This window comes from Solanum stenotomum, chromosome 3 (genome assembly GCF_019186545.1).
Source record: "Solanum stenotomum isolate F172 chromosome 3, ASM1918654v1, whole genome shotgun sequence".
NCBI classification, from domain to species: Eukaryota; Viridiplantae; Streptophyta; class Magnoliopsida; order Solanales; family Solanaceae; genus Solanum; species Solanum stenotomum.
The window spans coordinates 1089737-1110728 of NC_064284.1; the positions used below are offsets into that span (position 1 = coordinate 1089737).

Sequence of the window (20992 nt, forward strand, 5' to 3'; positions counted from 1 at the left end):
CCCTCACCCACCTACCCCACCCCCTAAAAAAAATTTAAGTTTGTTTTTAAAAAATATTTTCAATTTCAAAAATTATTTTCTACTCTAGTAAAAATAAAAGATATTTTTCAAAAATATTTTTCATTCATAAATCAACACTAAAAATCTTTTCCGAAAAATATTCTTCTACTCATCAACGAAACATGAAAAAATAAGTAAAAAATTAACTTATTTATCAGGAAAATATTTTCTAGGAAAACATTTTCCTTCCTACCAAACACACCCTAAGTTTTCTGTATTTTCTAGAAGGAAAAGGTTTTCAAGTCGTGTAAATTGAGGCTCCTTCCTTCTCACTTATTAAGACTTGTGAGACATAAGTATTGTCATTTCACTTGTTTATTTTATTTTTAAAAAATTTTGTGAGGCTATATCTTAGCGATATTTTTACTCTCTTTTATATAAGTGTATTCAGTGAGGTTATTTTTGTTTGCAACAAATTTTAAAGTGACAGAAAATTAATTGCAATTACAATAAAATAAGAAGAAACATAACTTTAATGATAAAGATTGCGCCTACAATTCTGTTCCTCCCTTGATTTTACTCTCCTAAGATTTATCCATGATTTGAGGGCCGTTAATGGCGTATTTCTCGAACTAGAATGATTTAGATTTGACCTCTATATGAATATTCCATGACTTTTGTGGAATATTCGAGATCTTGAACTCTTTATGAACATTCCATGAATTTGTGGTGGAATTTTCGAGTTGTCTTTCAAGAGAATTTAGTACCGTTTATATAGGCATGAAATAGGGTTTAGGGTTGAGTAGCTTCCAAATTTTTTAATTGAAACTAAACACACTTTCTAGAGTCTCAATTCGAATTGAACACATCTTGTAGAGTCCCACAAAATTTCAATGTCTACTATTTCTTATTGATATTCTTAACTCTCTTTTATATAGTATATAATGTATTGTTTATCTCAGCATGACATTTGGTTATTTCGATTCTAACACTTGATTGGGAGTTTTTTCTGTTTTAATAAACTCTACATAGTAAAAATCTAAATTAATCTGACCAGTAAATATAGGGAATATATTCTTGAATTTATACCCCAAACTTGAAGCAGCTAACCTTAATTATAAACTTAATTTTGTCATGTTCTTCACTTATGAGTTATGTGCTATCCCATGAACTTTGAACAATTAGGTCCAATCATTCTCTTCCAAACGCTTCGCATTTCGTATCGTCCCGCCACATAGTAATATAATTAAGATGCTCTTCTCTTTTCGTATTAGTTGTTTATTTTTTTCTTTTACATATTCCTGACAAGTGATAAATCATAAATAAAAAGAATAGTTCTATTAATTTATTGCTAAAAAACTTTTTTTGAAACCTTACAAATTTAATTAATTGTAATAGTAAAATAGAAAAAGAAATTATAATTTAACAAGTAAGTTTTGACAATTATTTATAATAAGATGAATAGCTAATATAGATCCGACAGAATATCAATTAGTCGAAAAACTACACCTTTGTGCCGCAACTAATTTTTTTGGCACATGAAGAATGTGTAGTCCGGTAGTTGAAATTGGAATTGGAGTTGGAGTTGGAGTTGGAGTTGGAGTTGGAGTCACCTTTCTTACTTTGAAGAATAAGTGTTGTCTCTTCGCCTTTATTTTATATTATTTTGTTTTGTTTTGTTGTGTTGTGTGAAGAAATCTAAAAATATTTGTTAAGTACCCACCTCAATTATTCTGTTTATGTGCATTGAACTAAATTTTTAAATACATTATTTTAGTACGCAAAGTAGGGAGTAGGGACAAAGTCACATGGGTGTAAAAGAGGTTCATTCGAATCCTCTGTAACAAAAAGATTATATATATTTTTAATGTGTTTTCTTTATATATATATTGTGAACTTTTTTAATAAAAATTTTGATTCGTCATTGATGCAAAGACTACAAAAATGTGATTTATATTTTGAATTTAAAAAGAAGGGGTTGGGAGATATGCAACGTTAGTTTCTTAAAGAACTTACAATTTCTTCACTTTTTTTTTATTTCTTAATTGGTGTCCGATATTTTTATGGGCTCGATTATTTTGAATTCGCACTATTTAAGCCCCATTCCGAGAAAGGACTTTCTATCAAGAATTTATCCATACTCAAAACTCGAATTCAAAATCTCTAAATAAAGGAGAAACAATTACATTCACTGCACCATATGACTTACAATTTCATTTCTCAAAAAGTCACTTATTAAGCAAAATCATCTTCTTCTTCTTCTCTCTTTTTTTTTTTTTTTAAAAAAATTATACTAAAACAAGAAACTTTTTTATCTTTATCTAATACTATATATAGGGAAAATATAAAAAAAAAAATCCTGAACTTGACACGAAAATTTACTTTAGTACTTAAACTTTACGGGTAATTATTTACCCCTCTTAACATATTTGAAGTGAATTTAATACCATCCTAACGGATGACGTGGCAAAAAAAGAAAAAAACTTTTTTTGAAAGCGCGTTAAGTTATTTTTTTTTAAAAGTAATGGTCCCACTTTATATATATAATGAAAGAAAAAGAAACCCACCCACTCCATTCTTCTTCTTCTTCAAACCACCCACCCTGCTTTCTCAAAACCCCACGTACCCCCTCTACCTGTTTGTCTTTTCTTCCTCAAACTCCCCACCCCACCCCATCCTCTTTCTCCTTCTTCAAACTCTACATTCAACGTACATTTTCTCGTTAAACACATAAACAAAAAGAATCACATTCAAGACCCACATAATTTTTTTACTCTTTACTTTGGAGATTTGATCTTTCTTAAAAAGTTATGAAGTTTTTTTGAAAAATAAAGACTTTGGCATAAAAGAAGATTAGGTTTTGTTAACCGATCTATAATGTTAATGGTTGGCAATGACGATTGAAGCAATGGGTAGAGAAAGTTTTTTTTTTTTTTTAAAAAAAAATCACTACAAATAAATGTGTTTTTTCTTGAATTAGTTAAGAATTAGACCTTGATTAGTATATAAAAATAAAAAAAATGAAGAACATCGACAATCGACATGGCAGTAAATGACATTGAGTATTGAAAAAAAATCACTGCTAGCGATTTCAATATTTCTTAAACTAATTAAGAACTAAAGATTAACTAGTATTTAAATATTCTGAAATTGAAAGAAAGAAATGAATTTAAAAAATCAAAAATCTAATTTTAGAGAATTTCCAATGTGGCTATGACGTGGCACTTATGTGGTTCTAATGTGTCAATGACGTGGCGCGTGTGTAATACACTTGCCAACTTGAGACTGATATTATATTTTTAGGGTGATATTAATTCACTTCAAATATGTTAAGGGAGGTAAATACTTATCCATAAAGTTTAAGTACTGAAGTAAATTTTCGTGTCAAATTCAAGAGGGTTTTTTATGTATTTTCCCCTATATATATATATATATATACTACTTCAAAAGTCATCATCTTATTTGGTAAAAATCCGGTAAACATAGACATTTTGCCCCCCCAAGTACACATGGAATTAAAGACTCTTTATCATTTAAAACTAATCCGACCCATTCAACCCAAAATCCGAAGGTCCCTTGGGGGACGTCCAATAAAATTGGAATGATACAAAGAAGATTAGCATGATTCATGCACAATAATGACATACGTAAATCGAAAAATGATTCAATTTTTTTTTAAAAAAAGAAAAACAAAACCCGAAGCCCTTTAAAAGAAAATAGAGTATCTCATTACTTGAATTTGGGAAAAGAAAATTGAATTAATGTATCATAATCATGACTAATTAAATCCAATTTTTAGATTTGTTTACTTAAATAGTAATGAAAAATTCATTTTGTTGTTGAAAGATAATTGGTCTTTAACATTAATTATTTTGTATCTCTGAATTATCTTTTACTTCCTTCGTCCTAATTTATGTAAAATCATTTTTTTTAATTTTTCTATAAAGAATGTCACTTTACTATATTTAGAAATAATTTAATTTTAAAATTATTTTTTACCTTAATGAAATAATTTATAGTGGCACAAATGTTTAAGCTTTATTTTAAACCACAAATTCAAAAATCTATTTTTTCTTCTGAAATTTAATATCAAGTCAAACGATATCATATAAATAATTGAGATCGTTAAAATATGATATTTATAACTTAGCGGAGACAGTAATAGTCAATCTAATAGACCAAATTTGCAAAGCATGTTGCCTAAAGAAAATTATGAGTTATGAGTAAAATACATAAGTTTTCCCATTAAAAACTTTTATAGAAACAATGTGTAGAAATGTACATATTATTGGTTCATATTTTGAAAGTTGAATACCAAAAAAAAATAAAAAAATAGTGAACTTAAATGGTGAACCAATTTTGGCATCCTAGACAAGTTAAACCTTTAACTCAATTGTTTGGTAAAGTGTATTAGCAAAAATAATATATGCATTAACTCTGTGTATTAGTAGTCCCTTGTTTGGTACATTTTTTCATGGTATGTATAAACTAAACACTATATTTTGTATTGAGGAGTGTATTAGTAATACCATGAATCTCCAAGTATTAGTAATGCAAAGGAATTTAATACATGCATTATGGTTAAAGACCTAATTACCCCTCAAAAGTACTTTTATATCTTTTCCATCATAATTGTGGAGGATATATTTGTATATAAATATTTTTATACAATGCATACTATTTTTAATACATCAAATCAAACAATGCATAAGAAATATTTATGCATAACTAATGCAAGTATTACTAATACACTCTATTGTGCATTATTTTTATAATTCTACCAAACAACCCCTAAGTCGTTACAAAAATTAATTATACGACTATAAAATATATAGTTTTATAAAAATAAAAAATAAAAAAGGACTTTCTTTAGCAAACTTGATTATTGGTCTTTTTATTATGAAGCTAGTTTTGAGTGACTTATATTGTAAAAAAAAATTGATAACTTTGATGTAATAAAATAAAAATTAAGTGTGCACCTAAGAAATCAAATTTGTATAAAGATTAGGGTGAAATTGACAATATAATAAACTTTTATTTATGAAATTTCAAACTTTATAAAAATGACTATAGATTAATTAATATTAAGAAAAGAGAGTGAGGAGAAGAGGGGGCAACTAGCCTTCTCGTTCTATCACAAAATTATGATTGTGTAGTCAAAACAACTTAGCACGATTTTTATGTATTTATTGAATGGCTCTTTTAAGGATCGATTCACTTTGCGTAATTTCAGTAAACACAAAAATATGATTATTTTGAAAAATAGGTATGAAGGCTATTTGTTTGTGGGTGCATAAACAAAATGATGGCAAAGTTGAGAGGGGGTCCAAGTTGGTCCAACTTGCATAAGGGACCATTTATTTGTTGATACGAATCTAAAGAAATTCAAGGCCACGCAATATAGCAAACGGACTAAACACGTTTCATTGCTAATACTAAAAGACAAATATGTCAAATCATTTGATTCGTCTGTCCAATATAATCTATTTCAAACTCCTTTCTTATAGAGTAATATCCTTTTCGAAGTTAGTTTTATGTTTGATCATAATATTTTAAAATTTAACTTGAAATTTTAGAATTTTAAAAAAGTAGAAAATTAATAAAAATGTGTTTTTACTATAAATTACTCATAATAAGTAAAAAAAATAACTTTAATTTATAATCATGACCAAATACAATTTCAACTTTTTTTCTTCAAAATTTACAATGAAACATGACCAAACACTCATATCTAGGCATTTGGTCATGATTTTTTTCTTCACGTTTCAAGATATTTTTTTAAAAGAAGAAGTGGCTTCACCTCTCTCACTTCAAATTGATTAAAAAAAACAACAAAAAAACTCAAATTTCAATTATCATCTTTGAAAATAAAATTATTTTTAAAAAATTTCACAATAAAACAGGAACAAACTCCCATTTACTATTCCCTCCATTTACTTTTACTTGTCCGATACATACTTTACATGTTTCTTAAGAAATAATTAAAATTTAGTCTTAGGTCTAGAGAACAATTTGGAAGATACATAATTAATGTTAAGGGTAAAATATGAAGAGAAACCTACTATATTTTTTCTTTTGAAATACTAAAAGAGTATGAAACTGAGCGAAGTAAAGTAATCAAAGAGGAAGTCAGTGCTAGTAGTAAGGACTTGTCACGATCCATTGGGCCACATAGAATTTATATCCGAGCTGTGATCACATTTTATTCTTTTAAAAATATTATTAATATAATAAACAAATAGAAGTGAATAGAGGGAAAACTAATACACATTTCGATTCCCCCAGGCCAATGTACGTTTCCAAACTTAGGTCCTATTTCAAAGGGCCTTTATTCAATAACCAATGTGATACCTAGGCAAAAGTTAGTGATATCTTTGTTAGGGAAAATAGTTTAGAAATTTCGTGATACGTGATTCTTTTCTTTTATTTTTACAGAAGAAAATAGTTACTAATTTTCATAATATGTAGATTAGATTGAGTAATTGTTTTTTTAAAAAAGAAAATAATTTAATTACTTTAGTGCAATAGTTGATGACCATATATATGAAATATTACTTTACATGCATAATGCAGGTCTAATTAAATTATAACGAAGTTCTTTTCTTGTTTATTTCTTTTATTTTATGTATAAAAATAAGTGTTTTGGTAAAAAAAATTATAGCTTTGTATGTGTTAACAAGAATAACTATTGTAACCGAAAAACTTTTTTTCATAAAAAAAACTGAAAATATTTTTCTAATGAAAAATGAAAAAAAGAAAGATATTTTTTCACTTGTTTTTGGAACAGATACCGCATAAATACGCATCTATGCGTTATTTTTTTCATTTATATTTATTGATAACTTTCAGTATTATATTATGATTAAGGGCCTAAAAACTCAACTCAAAGCTCTTTCTCTCTCTCTCTATCAAAACACATGAATTCTCAATTCTTTTTCAGATGTCTTAAACAACAGAATTAGCAGTTGAGGGATGGCACTGAAGTGAGTTCGGTAGCAAATGAAATCAACGTGATTCCGGTTCAAAGTACCGATGTTACAGATCAGTAAAATGGGGTCGTAATTGGGTTGGAAAGAGAACCGGAATTTGTGAGTAATTCGGTTTTGGATGGGTTTAGTTTAAGCGTGAGTAATGGGTTAATACGGGTGAGTTAAGTGGGTGGATATGGATAGGGTTTTCTTCGTACAATTGTGTCACGTGTCTTTATTTGGTCTTCCGTTAAAGTGAAGGGCATATATGCTCTAATTTTTGAATAACAGGGACACTCAATGTCCCAAAAATATGGCGTAGAATATCTGTATACCATTTACAATAGTTTGGGGTATATTTGTCTTTTTCCCCTTTGGAAAGTGAGTATTTTTTACCCATTAGAACATTTTTTTACCAAAATATTGACGGCAAAACATTTTTGGACCAAACTACAAACGGAGGGCATTTTTGCTCTTTTCACATAGTTTAAGGGCAATTTTGAACTAAAATATTGACGGTAAGGACATCTTTTAGCCAAACTGTTGATAATAAGGATATTTTGTTTTTTTTCACATAATTTAAGGACATTTTTGATCTTTTTCCCTTAAATAAATCATACCTAATGAAAATGTAATGGATTTCAATCCCAAAAAAGAATGCAACTTTGTAGCAAGGAAAATATTAGTCTAATTTGTAAGTCAATAACACAAATGTGCATCTATAGTTCTCTTAATCTCAAAATAAAACTGTTTTACTCTTTTTATTCTTTCAATTATTATTTTTCCTTTTTGTTGTTATGAAGTCAAAAATAGTGGGTGGGAGTGGGATTAGAATAAGATTCCATTTTGTCACATGATGCTCAATATTCTCCGCGTGTTTTTATTTTTTTTAAAAGAATAAAATAAATTGCTAGAAAAATCAAATAAGGGTAGCTTAAATATCATTTTCGCCAGCACAAAGCAAGTTATAAAACTTTATTTGATTGGCTGAATCTCACACTCACAGTTCGATAGTATAATTAATCAATTTATTAAAGTAGTGAATAACAGTGACTAACTAAATGATTTTTTTTTAATAGAGAATTTAACAACACTCTGTTGTGAAAGTAAAGGGATAATTTAAACTTTGAATCGTTTGGTTTATATACAAGTTATGCTGAGATTAGTTATACACTTATATTAAGATTGTCTTTTATTGAGTGTTGATTTGTTATATTTAAAATAATATGCATTGCATAAATTTTAAAAACAAATTAATTATTTATAAAGATACTTATCATGAATGTGAAAAGTGATGTATTAAAATAATTTAAAGGGATATCTTTGTCATTTACCTATTTTATCCGAAATAAGTTATCTCGAAATTACTATACTACCCAAAGAGAGGAATAACTTAACCCAGTATTAATTATTAATTTTGAAATAAGTTATTCCGGACGACCCCTAATTTCATTGTATTGAAATAAATTCAATATGAAGAGTATTAAACACGTTGACTTTGTAAAATCCCTAAGAAAAAATTGTTAAAAGATTCAGAAAACAACTAAATTTATATTCATTGCTTAATATTGGTGTAACAGAAAGTCTATAATATATAAATAATATCCTATACCAACTGAGCTAAAAGACACTATTTTCCTATACCAACTGAGCTAAAAGACACTATTTTCTGGTGTGCTATAAAACAATTCAAGTTTTACATCGAATGACTAAGGGAAATAAATTAAACAGGAAAACATTTAATTTAAAATGAAAACTATATTCAAGGGATGAGCAATTACGATATCAACTCTCTTTTGCCGGGTGCTACTTCGGATTCTTCCCTTTAAATATTAATAAAGTAGTCGAGAAGGATAGAGCTCAGCTCACATAAACCAAAATGTTTTAATTATTTAAATAATTAGCCGACCCATTCCAACTCGGATCTGCGACTCATGTTTAAAATATCTTTCCTGCTTTATTTGAATTTTCCACTGTTGTAACTTTCAGCAACAATCATTGCCGACTCTTGCCTATAAATTTTAAGGCCAATGCCAATTTGGGGGCCTCAAATTTCTATAAATAAAAATCATGTTTAATTTATTCATGAAAAAAAATTAATTCTTTATAATAAAAAGTATATATATATTCTTTGCTAACACTCACATTATTTATTCTTTTTAACTCCTTCTGCACTTTATTTCTTCAAATCTTTGATAGTTAGAGTAATACTCTATCAAAAAATATGAATCAATAGTTGAAAAGTGTTAAACAAAGTAAATTACAAATATTTTTTTATTTCTTTGTAACTTCTCATATTAAAGTAGAGTACACCAAGTTATCATCTTTTTGAATCATATTCTATGATTCTAACTCTTATCGTTATTTAATTTATCAACTTATTACTTATAGAACTATGTTATCGATTCATATAATATTTGTCTCAATAAAATAATTCTTTTCAATGTTGAATTGATAAAATCCTTCCTAAAAATAATAATTAAAAAAATTATTTGAAAAAATCATTTATAAAAAAGATATTAAGTACTAATTTACATCTAAAAATTTAGAAAAATAAATAAATAAAGATAAAATTTATTTAAATTTTAGGCCTCTAATTAAAATTTCGTTTTAGGCCTCGAATTATATTGAGCCGCCCCTGGCAACAACCATGACCTTTCTGAAAGGTTGCAAACTTTCATAAATGGTCGTATGGTTTCTGAAAGGCTGCAATTTTTCAGAATCAGTGTTTCTTGGCTATAAATACCCGAGATTTCTTAGACTTTTCACTTACGAAATTTCGGAACTTCTTCTTCTTATTTTGCACATATTCATTATTTGTGTACTTTACTGCCGTTGAGTGGCTCGCTGACACCATTATTTTGGGTATCAATACACTGGTGAATAAAATCGTTTTATCCTAGGAGGATTTATTCCAATTCAAACTTCGGATACTAGAGGAGAATAATTTCCTTAAGGGAACATTATGCATTCAATGTGGGGGTGTGCATTCGGTTTTTTGGTTTGGTTTTGCATTATTCGGTTTGGATTTTTTGGTTTTTGGTTTCGTAAAAGTGTAACCCAGTCTGATCCAAAATAATTTTGATTTGGTTTGGTTTTCCCCTATTCGATTCGGTTTTTTTCGATTTGGTTATTCGGTTATGTCAATAATTAATAACATAACCAAAGTAATAATATTTAATCTCTTAAATATACTTTCTAATATAAATCATAAGTAAAACTTAAAACCTTCACCCTTAACCAGAGGTATCGGGTTCAAGCCCTGGGTATGGAGAAAAATTCGTTGGGAGCGCCACCCCCAAATGGGCCTTGCAGAGCGCGATTCGGATTTAGTCTGAGCTCCAATGTGGGCTCCGGACACCGGGTGGGAAACCAAAAAAAAAAAAGTAAAACTTAAAACACAATACTTATAAGTATACCTATTATAGATGTAATTCAAACATAAAATATAAATGTAATCATCGTGAAAGGCAATCACCAAAAAGGGACAAAAGTGGTTAACTCCAATAATTTGGTTTTTTGGGGTTTTTATTTTTTAAAACCCGAAACCAAACCAAAAAACCAAACAAAGTAATTTATTAATCCAAAACCAATCCGAAAAACCAAAAAACCAATCCAAATAAAAATTTGATTTGATTTGGTTTGGTTATTCGATTTAATCCGAATAATGCACACCCCTAATTCAATGGACTCGATTTTCTTTCCTTTATGTTTCATGCCAATGTTACAGATTCTGGTAAATTAGACAATCATTAATTTCAATTAATTAATTTATGTTCTTCACTACATGATTTTGTTATCATTAGTATTGGTTTAAATACATATTGAATAACAAATTATTTATGTCAAATAATTCAAGTGAAAAAATAGCAAACAAGACAAGAAGATCATAAAAAAAATAATATTGTCCGACAATTATCTACCTTACCGAATTACATAATAATTCAAGAGAATAATTGGAAATAAGCTTTTTATAGAGTTTTAATTCAAACACAAGATGAGATGGAAAACAATGAATCAAACACTTGATAAAAATAAACCATGCATTACCAATACTTGCACTATTAACCCCTACATTACTAATCCATGCATTATTAATCTTTGTACCAAACGACCACTAAAAGTATAAATATATATCTAAGATAATTTAATTAGTGAAATATGGTTCTATTGTGTTTTATTTTCTGTTAACATTTAAATCTAGTTGAAGTTCATCTCAAACTTTTCTTATTGCATCCAAAAGTTTCGGTATTGTTTTTTCGAACTGCACCATAAAATTGTGAAGAGTTTTAGATGCAATAAGTGTTTTCTTATGCGTAACGGGTTCCAAAGAGATTGTATCATTTTCTACTTTATCATCAACATTATTTTTTTCGATGTTATCCATAGTTTCTTCTAAGCTCTAGATCTCTGAACATGCATAATTTTCACATGGGTAATCCAATAGGTTATTGACTTTCATTTTATTGCGGTAATTGAGATAATTAATCATGAATTCTTGAGTTTATTTTATAATGAATTATGTAACAAAAAATATATTACAATGAATAATGCATATACATTGTACATTTGTACTTTATGTACAATAATTTTTTTTTATGTGAATTCAATAATATAATACATAATTTAGTAAGATGTAATAATTTTGATGTATAATTGTATTTTATGAATAATAAATTTATTTTTATGTGAATTCAATAAATATGATACATAGATTAGTAAGAGACAATGATTTTGATGCAATCAAAATTAACCTTCATTGAATCTCAAAACACTCTTTAAATTAATAAATATTAATTTATCGATTAAATAGTATCTCTATAAAATAATAATATTCTATGGTCCATTTATATTAATTTAGTGAAATTTTAGTGTATTATGTTTCAAACATAATTGATCTGCTCGATCTGGTGATGGATGATATTATATCTATTGACCCATCTAACTTGAGTTGGGGCGTGGCAATATAATTTTTTGTGCTACAAAATAATATTAATAATAAAAATGTATTGATATTTGTCCTTTTCGTAATTTGACATTCAAAAATTTTTGTTTGACAAAATTAGCCAAATTTGATACGCTTATCAAACAGTCAAAATCATACTTTCAAATGAATTAGCCAATTTTTTTTTTTTTTTTTAAAGTACTTTTGAAAAGCAATTTTTAATACGAGTGTTACTCAAACTAAAGTATGGCTAAATTGTAATTGTTGTTATTTAGAAAGGGGTCAATGTGCTAAATATGAGAAGCATAAGGACTCATGATAATAAAGTATAGTTAGTTGTCTAGAGTCCACAAAAGTTTTAAAGCACGTTTTCTGTGTAGCCCCATTTGCCGACTACTATATTTGAATTTTTCGCCTCTCTAAAGTAATAATTACTTTATTATTTATTTTTTCGAAACAATAAAAACGTGTTTAATTTAAAATTGTGTAAAAAAGTCTAATCCAGCATGAATCGATGGCGATGTCATTTTGTAAGACACTAAAAAGCTGAGTATAGTAATTTCCTTTATCTACCCCACCTTATCATCTCTATTCTCTACCATAACATTCACATGTTCCTTCCTCTATACTACATAACTTCTCTAGCTACCAGAAAATAGTCACAATTCTTCATTTCTGTTTCTATCAATTTTGGAATTTTCTCGTCAGAAAATATGTCGAATTTGTGTGACGGCCGCAGGAGGACTGGAAACGGCAAGGCGCCGGAGAAATCGAGTTTCGTACAGACTTGTAACTTGTTGAGTCAGTTTATTAAAGGGAAAGCTACTATTAGAGATCTGAATCTCGGAATCGCCGGCCAAACGGAAGCTGCAGGTATTTTTTTTTTTGAATTAATAGTATTTCTAAGAGATCTAGTTCATTTATGGAATTTCCGTACATAGAATTTTATTTTTCGTTGATATTTTAAGCTGAATTTGGAAATATGTGGATTGAATATTATGTTTTGGGGAATTGTGAAACGAGGAAGATTTGTTGGACTTGTAAGCTGTAACTATCTTAATCTGGTAATTTTAATTGGAGAAAATAGAATAAAACAAGTTTTAGAAGAAGAAGTGAAAAGTAAAGCTGCTGCAAAGTTTTCTATAATTTCTCAATTGTACTGTGCTTTCTCTTCCAGGGAAAACTGAAACTGCAACTGCAACTATGGATTTATTAACAGTCATGGAAAAACCATCTATTGATCTAACAAAAGAAGAACACAAATCTGTAGATCTTGTTACAACAGAGTCTTCTAGAGAGAAGGAGGCCGCTGTAAATGAGCCCAGCACGAGGTTCGTCCCCGTATTTTGACCTGTTTTAGCAAGTAATCTAGTTTATTTTCAAGTTATAATTACACTTGCTATGAACGATTAATTAAATATGAATCAACTTTTAGATTGTCGGTAGAAGTTGAAAGTTGAAAGTTGAAAGTTGAAACTCTAACTTTCACCTTGTTACTAGTGTTCGATTCCCACCTTGCTTCTCCCATTTACCCTTCCATACTATACTCTATTTTTTTTGAAAAAAAAAGATAAAAGTCTAAACTGCTTGCATACATAATAGGGTTTAATATAGTAGTAATTTCACATGCTGATTTATGTTTGCTTTCCTTTTTCAGTAAAGAGGCACCAAAGGAGCCTAAAGCAGCCCAATTGACTATGTTCTATGATGGTAAAGTGATTGTTTTTGATGATTTCCCAGCTGACAAAGCTAGAGCAGTGATGTTATTGGCTAGTAAAGGATGTCATCAGAGTTCATTTGGGACTTTCCAGACTACAAACATCGACAAAATTAACACATGTACTGCTGCCCCTGCTTCTTTGACAAGTAACAGAACTGATTCTGTTGCACCACAGCAACAACACCTCCAGATTAAGCCAGACTCTAGCTCTGCTGCACCGCAACAGCACAAGCACAATCTGCCGCCACTCCATGTTTGTAGTAGTACTAAAACTGATCAGCTTAAGCACGGATCAGTTTCATCTGCACCCTTAGTAGAGCAGGAGCAACACAAGCAAATCCAGTCACAGGCTGCCGGAATTAGCAGCAGCTCCGGTGAGCAAATTACTTCTTCCTTTTTCATTTTATATAGCAGGTATTTGGCTACACACAAAATATAAGAAAGGTAGACAGACGTTTGGGGTCTACTTTAGTACTCTTCAAACTTGTGGTCTTAATTTGTCATGATGTATAAACAGCTAAGTTATGTTGAAGAGTTTGCAATATCAAACATATTTTTTCTTAAACGGACTAAAAAGAATAGTATATAAAATGAAACAAAGCGAGTACTACTTACTCATGTTGCAAGGTAAAATTTTCCAAGATTGGTTCTAATATGCATTATATCTTTGGTTTCTCAGAGCTACCTATTGCAAGAAGATCTTCACTACATAGGTTTCTTGAGAAGAGGAAAGATAGGTAAGCGGAATCTAAATTTGTGGCTATACCAAAACTTTTTTCCAAACAACTTCTTAGGTTGTATAGTTTAAAAGAATCTCACTTCTTTTTCTGTCTAATTCAGGGCAATTGTTAGAGCTCCATACCAAGTTGTACATAACAATCCGTTGTTACCATCGTCTTCAAATACTAATGGCGAATCATCTTCCAAGGATAGCGAAGATCAGCTTGATCTCAATTTCAAGTTATAGCCAAAACTCCACTCTCGCAGTTGGAATTCCATTAGCTTTTTTTTGGTTGACGACTGGATAAGCTAGTAGTATTAAATATATATTTAGATCAGTGATTTGAAGATTATTTTTCCAGCACAGCTTAGCTTACAGATTATATTTCTTGTATTAGATATTGTTTATTATTACCAACCGAATATTATGACTTTTCGTTTGTTAAAATAGAATGCGTAATTAATCTTTGTTTTCCCATTTTTCACGTTTCGCCTTCATGAAGGTGTGAAGTTCTCTATGAATCCTGTCAGTGTTAATTACGGTAGTTATACTAACCTTTTGAGAAAAAGAAACAATTTGTATTGGATTAGTAAATACTCTTTCATCGTTTGTTAAAGATTTTAGATTGAAGTTTTGGAAAAGAGTCGCTTTTGCAAAGTGAGTCTTCTTAGTGTGAATTTAAATTAGTTCAATTCCAATGTAAATATTGGATGGATTGGAAAACTAAAAAAAAAAATAGACATTTTGCAAAAGAAACTTGGAGGCAACTGCAAAATTGATGACTGTGTTGACTTTTGTGAGCATGGAATACGAATTTCTTTCTTCGTAAACGTTTGATACTAAACGAAAGAAACATATACCAACTCCATAGGTAGACCTGACCACATGTGAAACTAAGAAATTTTTTATCAAACGAGTGATTTGATTTCATTTCTTCTCTGCAATATGAACTTGGAAAGAATATTGAAGCTCAACTTTAATTTTTTAACTAAATCTATCAAATAAGTGTCATGTTATCATGACTTTGATCCCTTAAGCCTTGTCATAGACAGGATGTTGATATTGTCTGATTTGTGCATGAAATTTTTTTCCATTTTCTCCGTGGCCCCCCACCTCCGCCCTAAAGTAGAGATTGGTAGATTAGGTTTAATAATGCGAAATCGTTTAAAATAATTAATCTATGATTCGTGAGAGAGGCAATAGAGAAGTTCAGAGCAACTTCACCAAATAGTGATGCACAAATGATTACACCCAAATTTGGCTGTGATATCATGTAAATCATATAAATATCGAACCAAAATCTTGAAACAATGAATAGAGTGACCGAAACATTATAAATTTCTTTAATGAATTTACATAACTGATTAATGAGGTCAATGCATCACATAGAGATGATTGTTTCTATATAAATAGAAGCCCATAACCATGGTTAAGTTTTCAATAGTAGTTTGAATAATCATTTATATTGACACTGCTTTCTTCTGAGATTGATATAAATTATCTAATTTAATAATCGCCAAAGCTGGGAAAAAATATATATGATGATTTCACCTGACACAAAAAGAATTAAGATATGTAAAAGTAATGAATGACTATTTTTCTCCCCAAAATGAAATGAAATGACTCTAAAAAGAGAAATAAAAATATAAGAACATATTTTCATATGAACCGCATGACCATGAGAAATTTTTCATTTTCTTTATACTTTATTCGAATATCAGTGTTTGACTGATCTGCAAGTATATCTTTTTGGAATTTGGAAAACATCCAAAATGCTGTTTTCACTTAATTTAATTTTAAAAATTAACCATTATTTTTTATTTTTATAAAATAACCCTAATATATATTATATGTTGTGTGTTTTTAAAAAAATATATTTAAATTCTAAATATTTATTACAAAGAAATATGAACAAACACAACTCCAACTCAAACTTTAAAAATTTCAAATAAAGTACACCTCCAAATATGAAATGGATTCAATCGTTGGCCCAACAAGAGTTCGGCCTAAATCTGGACAACTAATTTCAGTTCTCATTTTACAAACAAAACAAAAGGCCCATGACAAAAAGCCCAAAAAAGGAACCGGGTCGGTACCGATAGTCCCTCTCCTCTATAAATAACTCTACTACATTCTCATTCGTCATTTATTTCTGTTTTTTCCTTTCTTTTTTTTTTCTTTTTTCTTTTTTCTTTTTTTTTTCTTCTTCTTCTCGGAGACCTTCTTCTATCTCACCGTGAGGTCACCGGAAACCCGATCACGCCGGTAATTATTTCTCCGATCTCGGAATAGTAGTTGAGAAAATGCTGAATCAGAGGCTAAAACAAGAGCAACAACAAGCCTTGATGCAGCAAGCTCTTCTTCAACAACAGTCACTCTATCACCCTGGCCTAATAGCTGCTCCTCAGGTTCGTTTTCGGTTAGGTTGAATTTTCCACTTTGTCGTATATTTTTGGTTGATTTGTTTCTATTTCATTTTACTTTACGTTGATTGTTCTACCTCTCTAGGTTTTGTTTCTGTCAGATTAATGGGTATTTGCGGTCAAATGATATTTGGTACTTTTTGTGGTGTAGTTCATTGTATTACCTTTGAAGCGGACCCGTCTTCTTTCGTTAAAATTGTGGTGTTGTTTTGACATGATAGAAACTTAGGGTTTGGTTGTATAATGTGTATTGCTGAAACAACTTTAAAGATACTTTTAACTTGGTGTAATATTATTGACTTTGGGACAAATTCCTATATTCCCCCCCAAATTACCTCACATATCATTAAGAGTACCCAACATTTTACGAGTAACTTGTTTTCCGTTGTTCTTTCTTTGTGACTTTGCTTGCACACACCAATAATCTGCGCTTGAACTGAGTTCCACATCACCCATCACTATTCATGGGCTAATTTGGTAATTAACTGTTGCCACCCACATCTATGGAGTAGCCACCAAAGTCGCTAGCTTCTTTTTTTGTCTATGCATCTTCAAGGCTACGGGCAAAGGTAGAAAACTGGACTGTAAATGTGAAAAGGTGTTAAGTCAGGCCCTATACATTTATATGACTTAATTTATCACCTGTAGTCATGTAAAATTTATGCATTTCATTGGTTCTGAAATTGTTTCCACTTAGGAGTGGCATGTAGTGTAATTCAAGGAGGTACTTTTGAGTTGGGGAGCTATCCTCCTTTATCGAAGTGTCTTGTTAGTGAAGTATGAAGTATATAAGACAACTCTTACAAATATGGGTTGTCCTCAGTATTTTTTTTTTTTGATAAGTAGATTGCCTTGATTTTAAAACCTAGCTTCTTGGGGTACAGAATCTATGCATTTCATTGTTTCCGAAATTGTTTTCATGTAGGAGTTGCATGTAGCGTAATTCTAGGAGATGCTTTTGAGTTGGGGGAACTATCCTCCTTTATCGAAGTGTCTTGTTAGTGACGTATGAAGTATATAAAATAGCTCTTATGTTAATAGGGGAATCATTCGAATTCATTAGAGTGTGTCATGAGTTGCTCTGAATTGACTTTTTTTTTTTTTGATAAATGAATTGACTTTTACCAAACAACTCATTAACCTTTTTTGTCTTCAAGAATGAAGTTGATNGGGGGGGGGGGGTGAGTTTGTTTGTGGGTAGTGCTGTGTATGGGTAACTATCAACCAAGACTGACGAAAAGATACAGTATCTTTTACTTGAAACATAGATTTCCTGGGGTTTCTGATATGTAGTTTGTATCTTATTTATTTTACCCCCCTCTTTTTATTTGTACGTACTTTGATGCAGATACCAAGTGGAAATCTACCTCCTGGGTTTGATCCAAGTACATGCCGCAGCGTGTGAGTGTGTTATTTTGTATTATTGATTGGTTGCCTTCTCGTTTATACTGGCATGCGTTGATTTTACATCCCAGTTAATGCTCTTGCTATTGTGATTTAGATACTGGAGGAGGTTCTTATATATATGATGATTTTCCTTTGTTCTTTTTTTCCTCTTTTAAAAGTTCTAGTTTTTTTTCATTTCTGAGAAAATGCAGGTATATTGGGAATATTCACCCACAGGTGTCTGAAACTCTTCTTCATGAACTTTTTTCATGTACTGGTCTGGTTGAAGGGTGCAAACTTGTAAGGAAGGACAAGGTACATCTTTTCTCCTCGTGCAACGTGACTGCATTTTCTGTCGCTACTGTTTAATAAGTTTTGTAGATGTTTTTCCTCTTCTCCTTGTCTTATCTAGGCATTTTTCTATTATATGGCTTTAAGATTGATTTTGCTTTGTCTCGTGCAGTCATCTTATGGCTTTGTTCATTACTATGACCGTAGATCTGCTGAACTTGCTGTAGTTACTCAAAATGGAAGGCACCTGTAAGTAGGCTTATTAGCTGTGTTTTGCTTTAGGCCTTTTTCCTTTTTACTGAGGTTCATACCGTTTGTTTTCAGGTTTGGGCAGCCTATTAAAGTTAACTGGGCATATGCCAGTGGACAGAGGGAGGATACTTCAAGTGCGTTCAGTTCCTGTTTTAGTATAATGCAATTTGTGACTTCACATTTAGTCCATTACGTTGCGTTGGAGTGTGTGAATTTGTGTATTAATTTTTTTGTTTGTAGGTCACTTCAATGTATTTGTTGGAGATCTGAGCCCAGAAGTTACTGATGCCATGTTGTTTGCTTGCTTCTCTGTTTACCCTAGTTGCTCGTAAGTACCTCCTCCTCCTTAATGCCTCCCTCAGAAGGTGCTTTGTCATGGTCAATAGATTTGCTCTAGAAAGTGCCAAAATACACCAACACAAAAGATGATAGTTTACTTAAATGTGTACATCCAGTGGCTAATTATCCATTCCAATTGATAGTGATGCTAGGGTAATGTGGGATCAGCAGACTGGGCGTTCTAGGGGTTTTGGATTTGTTTCTTTCCGGAACCAACAGGTATCCTTTTATCTACATTTAGTTTCTAATTGTCTTTAGGGTAATGCATGACTTTGTTCCCATTTAATCTTTGTTGTTCTTATTCAGGATGCCCAAAGTGCAATTAATGATTTGACTGGTAAGTTGCCATAAAAGTTTTCTGCATTCAGTTAATTTATTACTGATTGATGCACATGTTGGATTATTTCAAAGCAATTGAGAACCAGAAGATTTTGTTTTACCCCTTGCATCACAGATGTTCCTCTCCCAGAAGCTGATTGCTTGTGTTATGATGTCAGGGAAATGGCTTGGTAGTAGACAGATACGTTGTAACTGGGCTACAAAAGGAGCTAATTCTAATGATGAGCAAGGCTCAGAAATCAGAAGTGTCGTGGAATTAACTAATGGATCATCAGGTGTGTACAGTTTTCGAATGACAAGTCCTTAAATTTGATAAAGAGAATTATCCAGAACAAGCTAGTGTTCGGTTTTTGTTTGGAAGGTGGCTGGATTCAATGGGTTTAAGTTTCTGATATTGATTCTGTCCTTAATCAATGTCTGTTGTTGCAGAAGATGGTAAAGATCCAGCAAACAGTGATGCTCCTGAAAACAACACACAATATACAACTGTTTATGTGGGCAATCTTGCTCCCGAGGTAAGATATTCTTCTTCCTTTCTGAATTCTGCCGGTAAGGGAAACAGTAAATGGTGTGCGAGATCTTTAGGAGTAAACCATAAGGGTGCCTTTGCCCTAGCCCTTGGTCCGATCTTGAAGTACCATTGTGCTTTTGGAAAAGCTTAGTCCTATTACTTTCATTTGTTTCAGGCGACACAACTCGATCTCCATCGCCACTTTTATGCCATTGGTGCAGGAGTGATAGAGGAAGTTCGTGTTCAACGTGATAAAGGATTTGGTTTTGTAAGATACAGCACCCATGATGAGGCAGCTTTGGCAATTCAAATGGGAAATGCCCAATCAATTCTGTGTGGGAGACAGATTAAGGTAACATCATTCTACCTGCAGCTTTTTCCTGTATTAGGCTTGCTTTGAAGTTCATGCTGTATTGGATTATGATATGCTCCTTTAATAAAATGTTGGATGATACTTATTAAGACAATATGTAGTTGTATCTCAGCTTTAGGAGTGTGTTCGTTGTAATCAATTCTATTTGATCAAAACATTTAAGCTCAATTTTCTCATGTGTATTTCCAGTGTTCTTGGGGTAACAAACCAACACCACCTGGAACAGCCTCAAATCCTCTTCCACCACCAGCCGCAGCGCCATTAGGCCTCACTGCCACCGATCTTTTGACTTATGAACGGCAGCTAGCTATGAGCAAGATGGCTGGTGTTCATGCCCTCATGCAACCTCAGTGTCAACATCCCCTGAAGCAAGCATCAATGGGAATGAGTGCTTCTGGAGCAAGCCAGGCTATATATGATGGTGGTTTCCAGAATCTTGCTGCTCAGCAGCTCATGTATTATCAGTGATGTGCAGAAATATGTCTTGACATTTCGTTGCCTTTCTTTTAGACTAGATGAGTTTTTATAAATGTCTAGATTTTCTTGTATTCTGTTTTCGAAATCAAGGCTTGGTAATCCGGTACTCACATGTATGAATATTATGAGGTGAACATTTTATGTCTTTGATTTCGTAAGGCGAGTGTATACTGCGAGTTTTATGTTTACTCCACTGTTCTTGTTCATATTTTATTCATGCAGCAGTAGCATCACATTTAGAGAGTTA

At 31.0% G+C, this 20992-nt stretch overlaps 2 protein-coding genes and 1 non-coding gene across 4 annotated transcripts; all 3 read left to right on the forward strand.

The window, feature by feature from the left end:
• The first annotated feature begins 3571 nt into the window (after positions 1-3571).
• LOC125861088 (U6 spliceosomal RNA) lies at positions 3572-3674 on the forward strand. Its single transcript, XR_007445951.1, has one exon. It is a non-coding gene; the product is annotated as a U6 spliceosomal RNA (small nuclear RNA).
• Positions 3675-12472: 8798 nt separating this feature from the next.
• LOC125860060 (protein TIFY 10c-like) lies at positions 12473-14789 on the forward strand. The gene is made up of 5 exons (XM_049539957.1): positions 12473-12786; positions 13091-13244; positions 13571-14007; positions 14313-14370; positions 14474-14789. Exons 1-5 carry the CDS (start codon positions 12627-12629, stop codon positions 14598-14600), a joined length of 936 nt encoding a protein of 311 aa, XP_049395914.1. The 5' UTR covers positions 12473-12626; the 3' UTR covers positions 14601-14789.
• A 1709-nt stretch (positions 14790-16498) lies between these two features.
• LOC125859367 (oligouridylate-binding protein 1B-like) lies at positions 16499-20943 on the forward strand. 2 transcript variants are annotated; one of them, XM_049539099.1, is made up of 12 exons: positions 16499-16762; positions 18126-18178; positions 18376-18478; positions 18627-18703; positions 18779-18840; positions 18947-19034; positions 19189-19264; positions 19352-19382; positions 19543-19659; positions 19814-19899; positions 20071-20247; positions 20458-20943. In XM_049539099.1, exons 1-12 carry the CDS (start codon positions 16658-16660, stop codon positions 20734-20736), a joined length of 1254 nt encoding a protein of 417 aa, XP_049395056.1. In that variant the 5' UTR covers positions 16499-16657; the 3' UTR covers positions 20737-20943. The 2 variants fall into 2 exon arrangements, with proteins under 2 accessions (XP_049395056.1, XP_049395057.1); XM_049539100.1 differs by having other exon boundaries at positions 16515-16762; positions 19817-19899.
• The last annotated feature ends 49 nt before the right edge of the window (positions 20944-20992 follow it).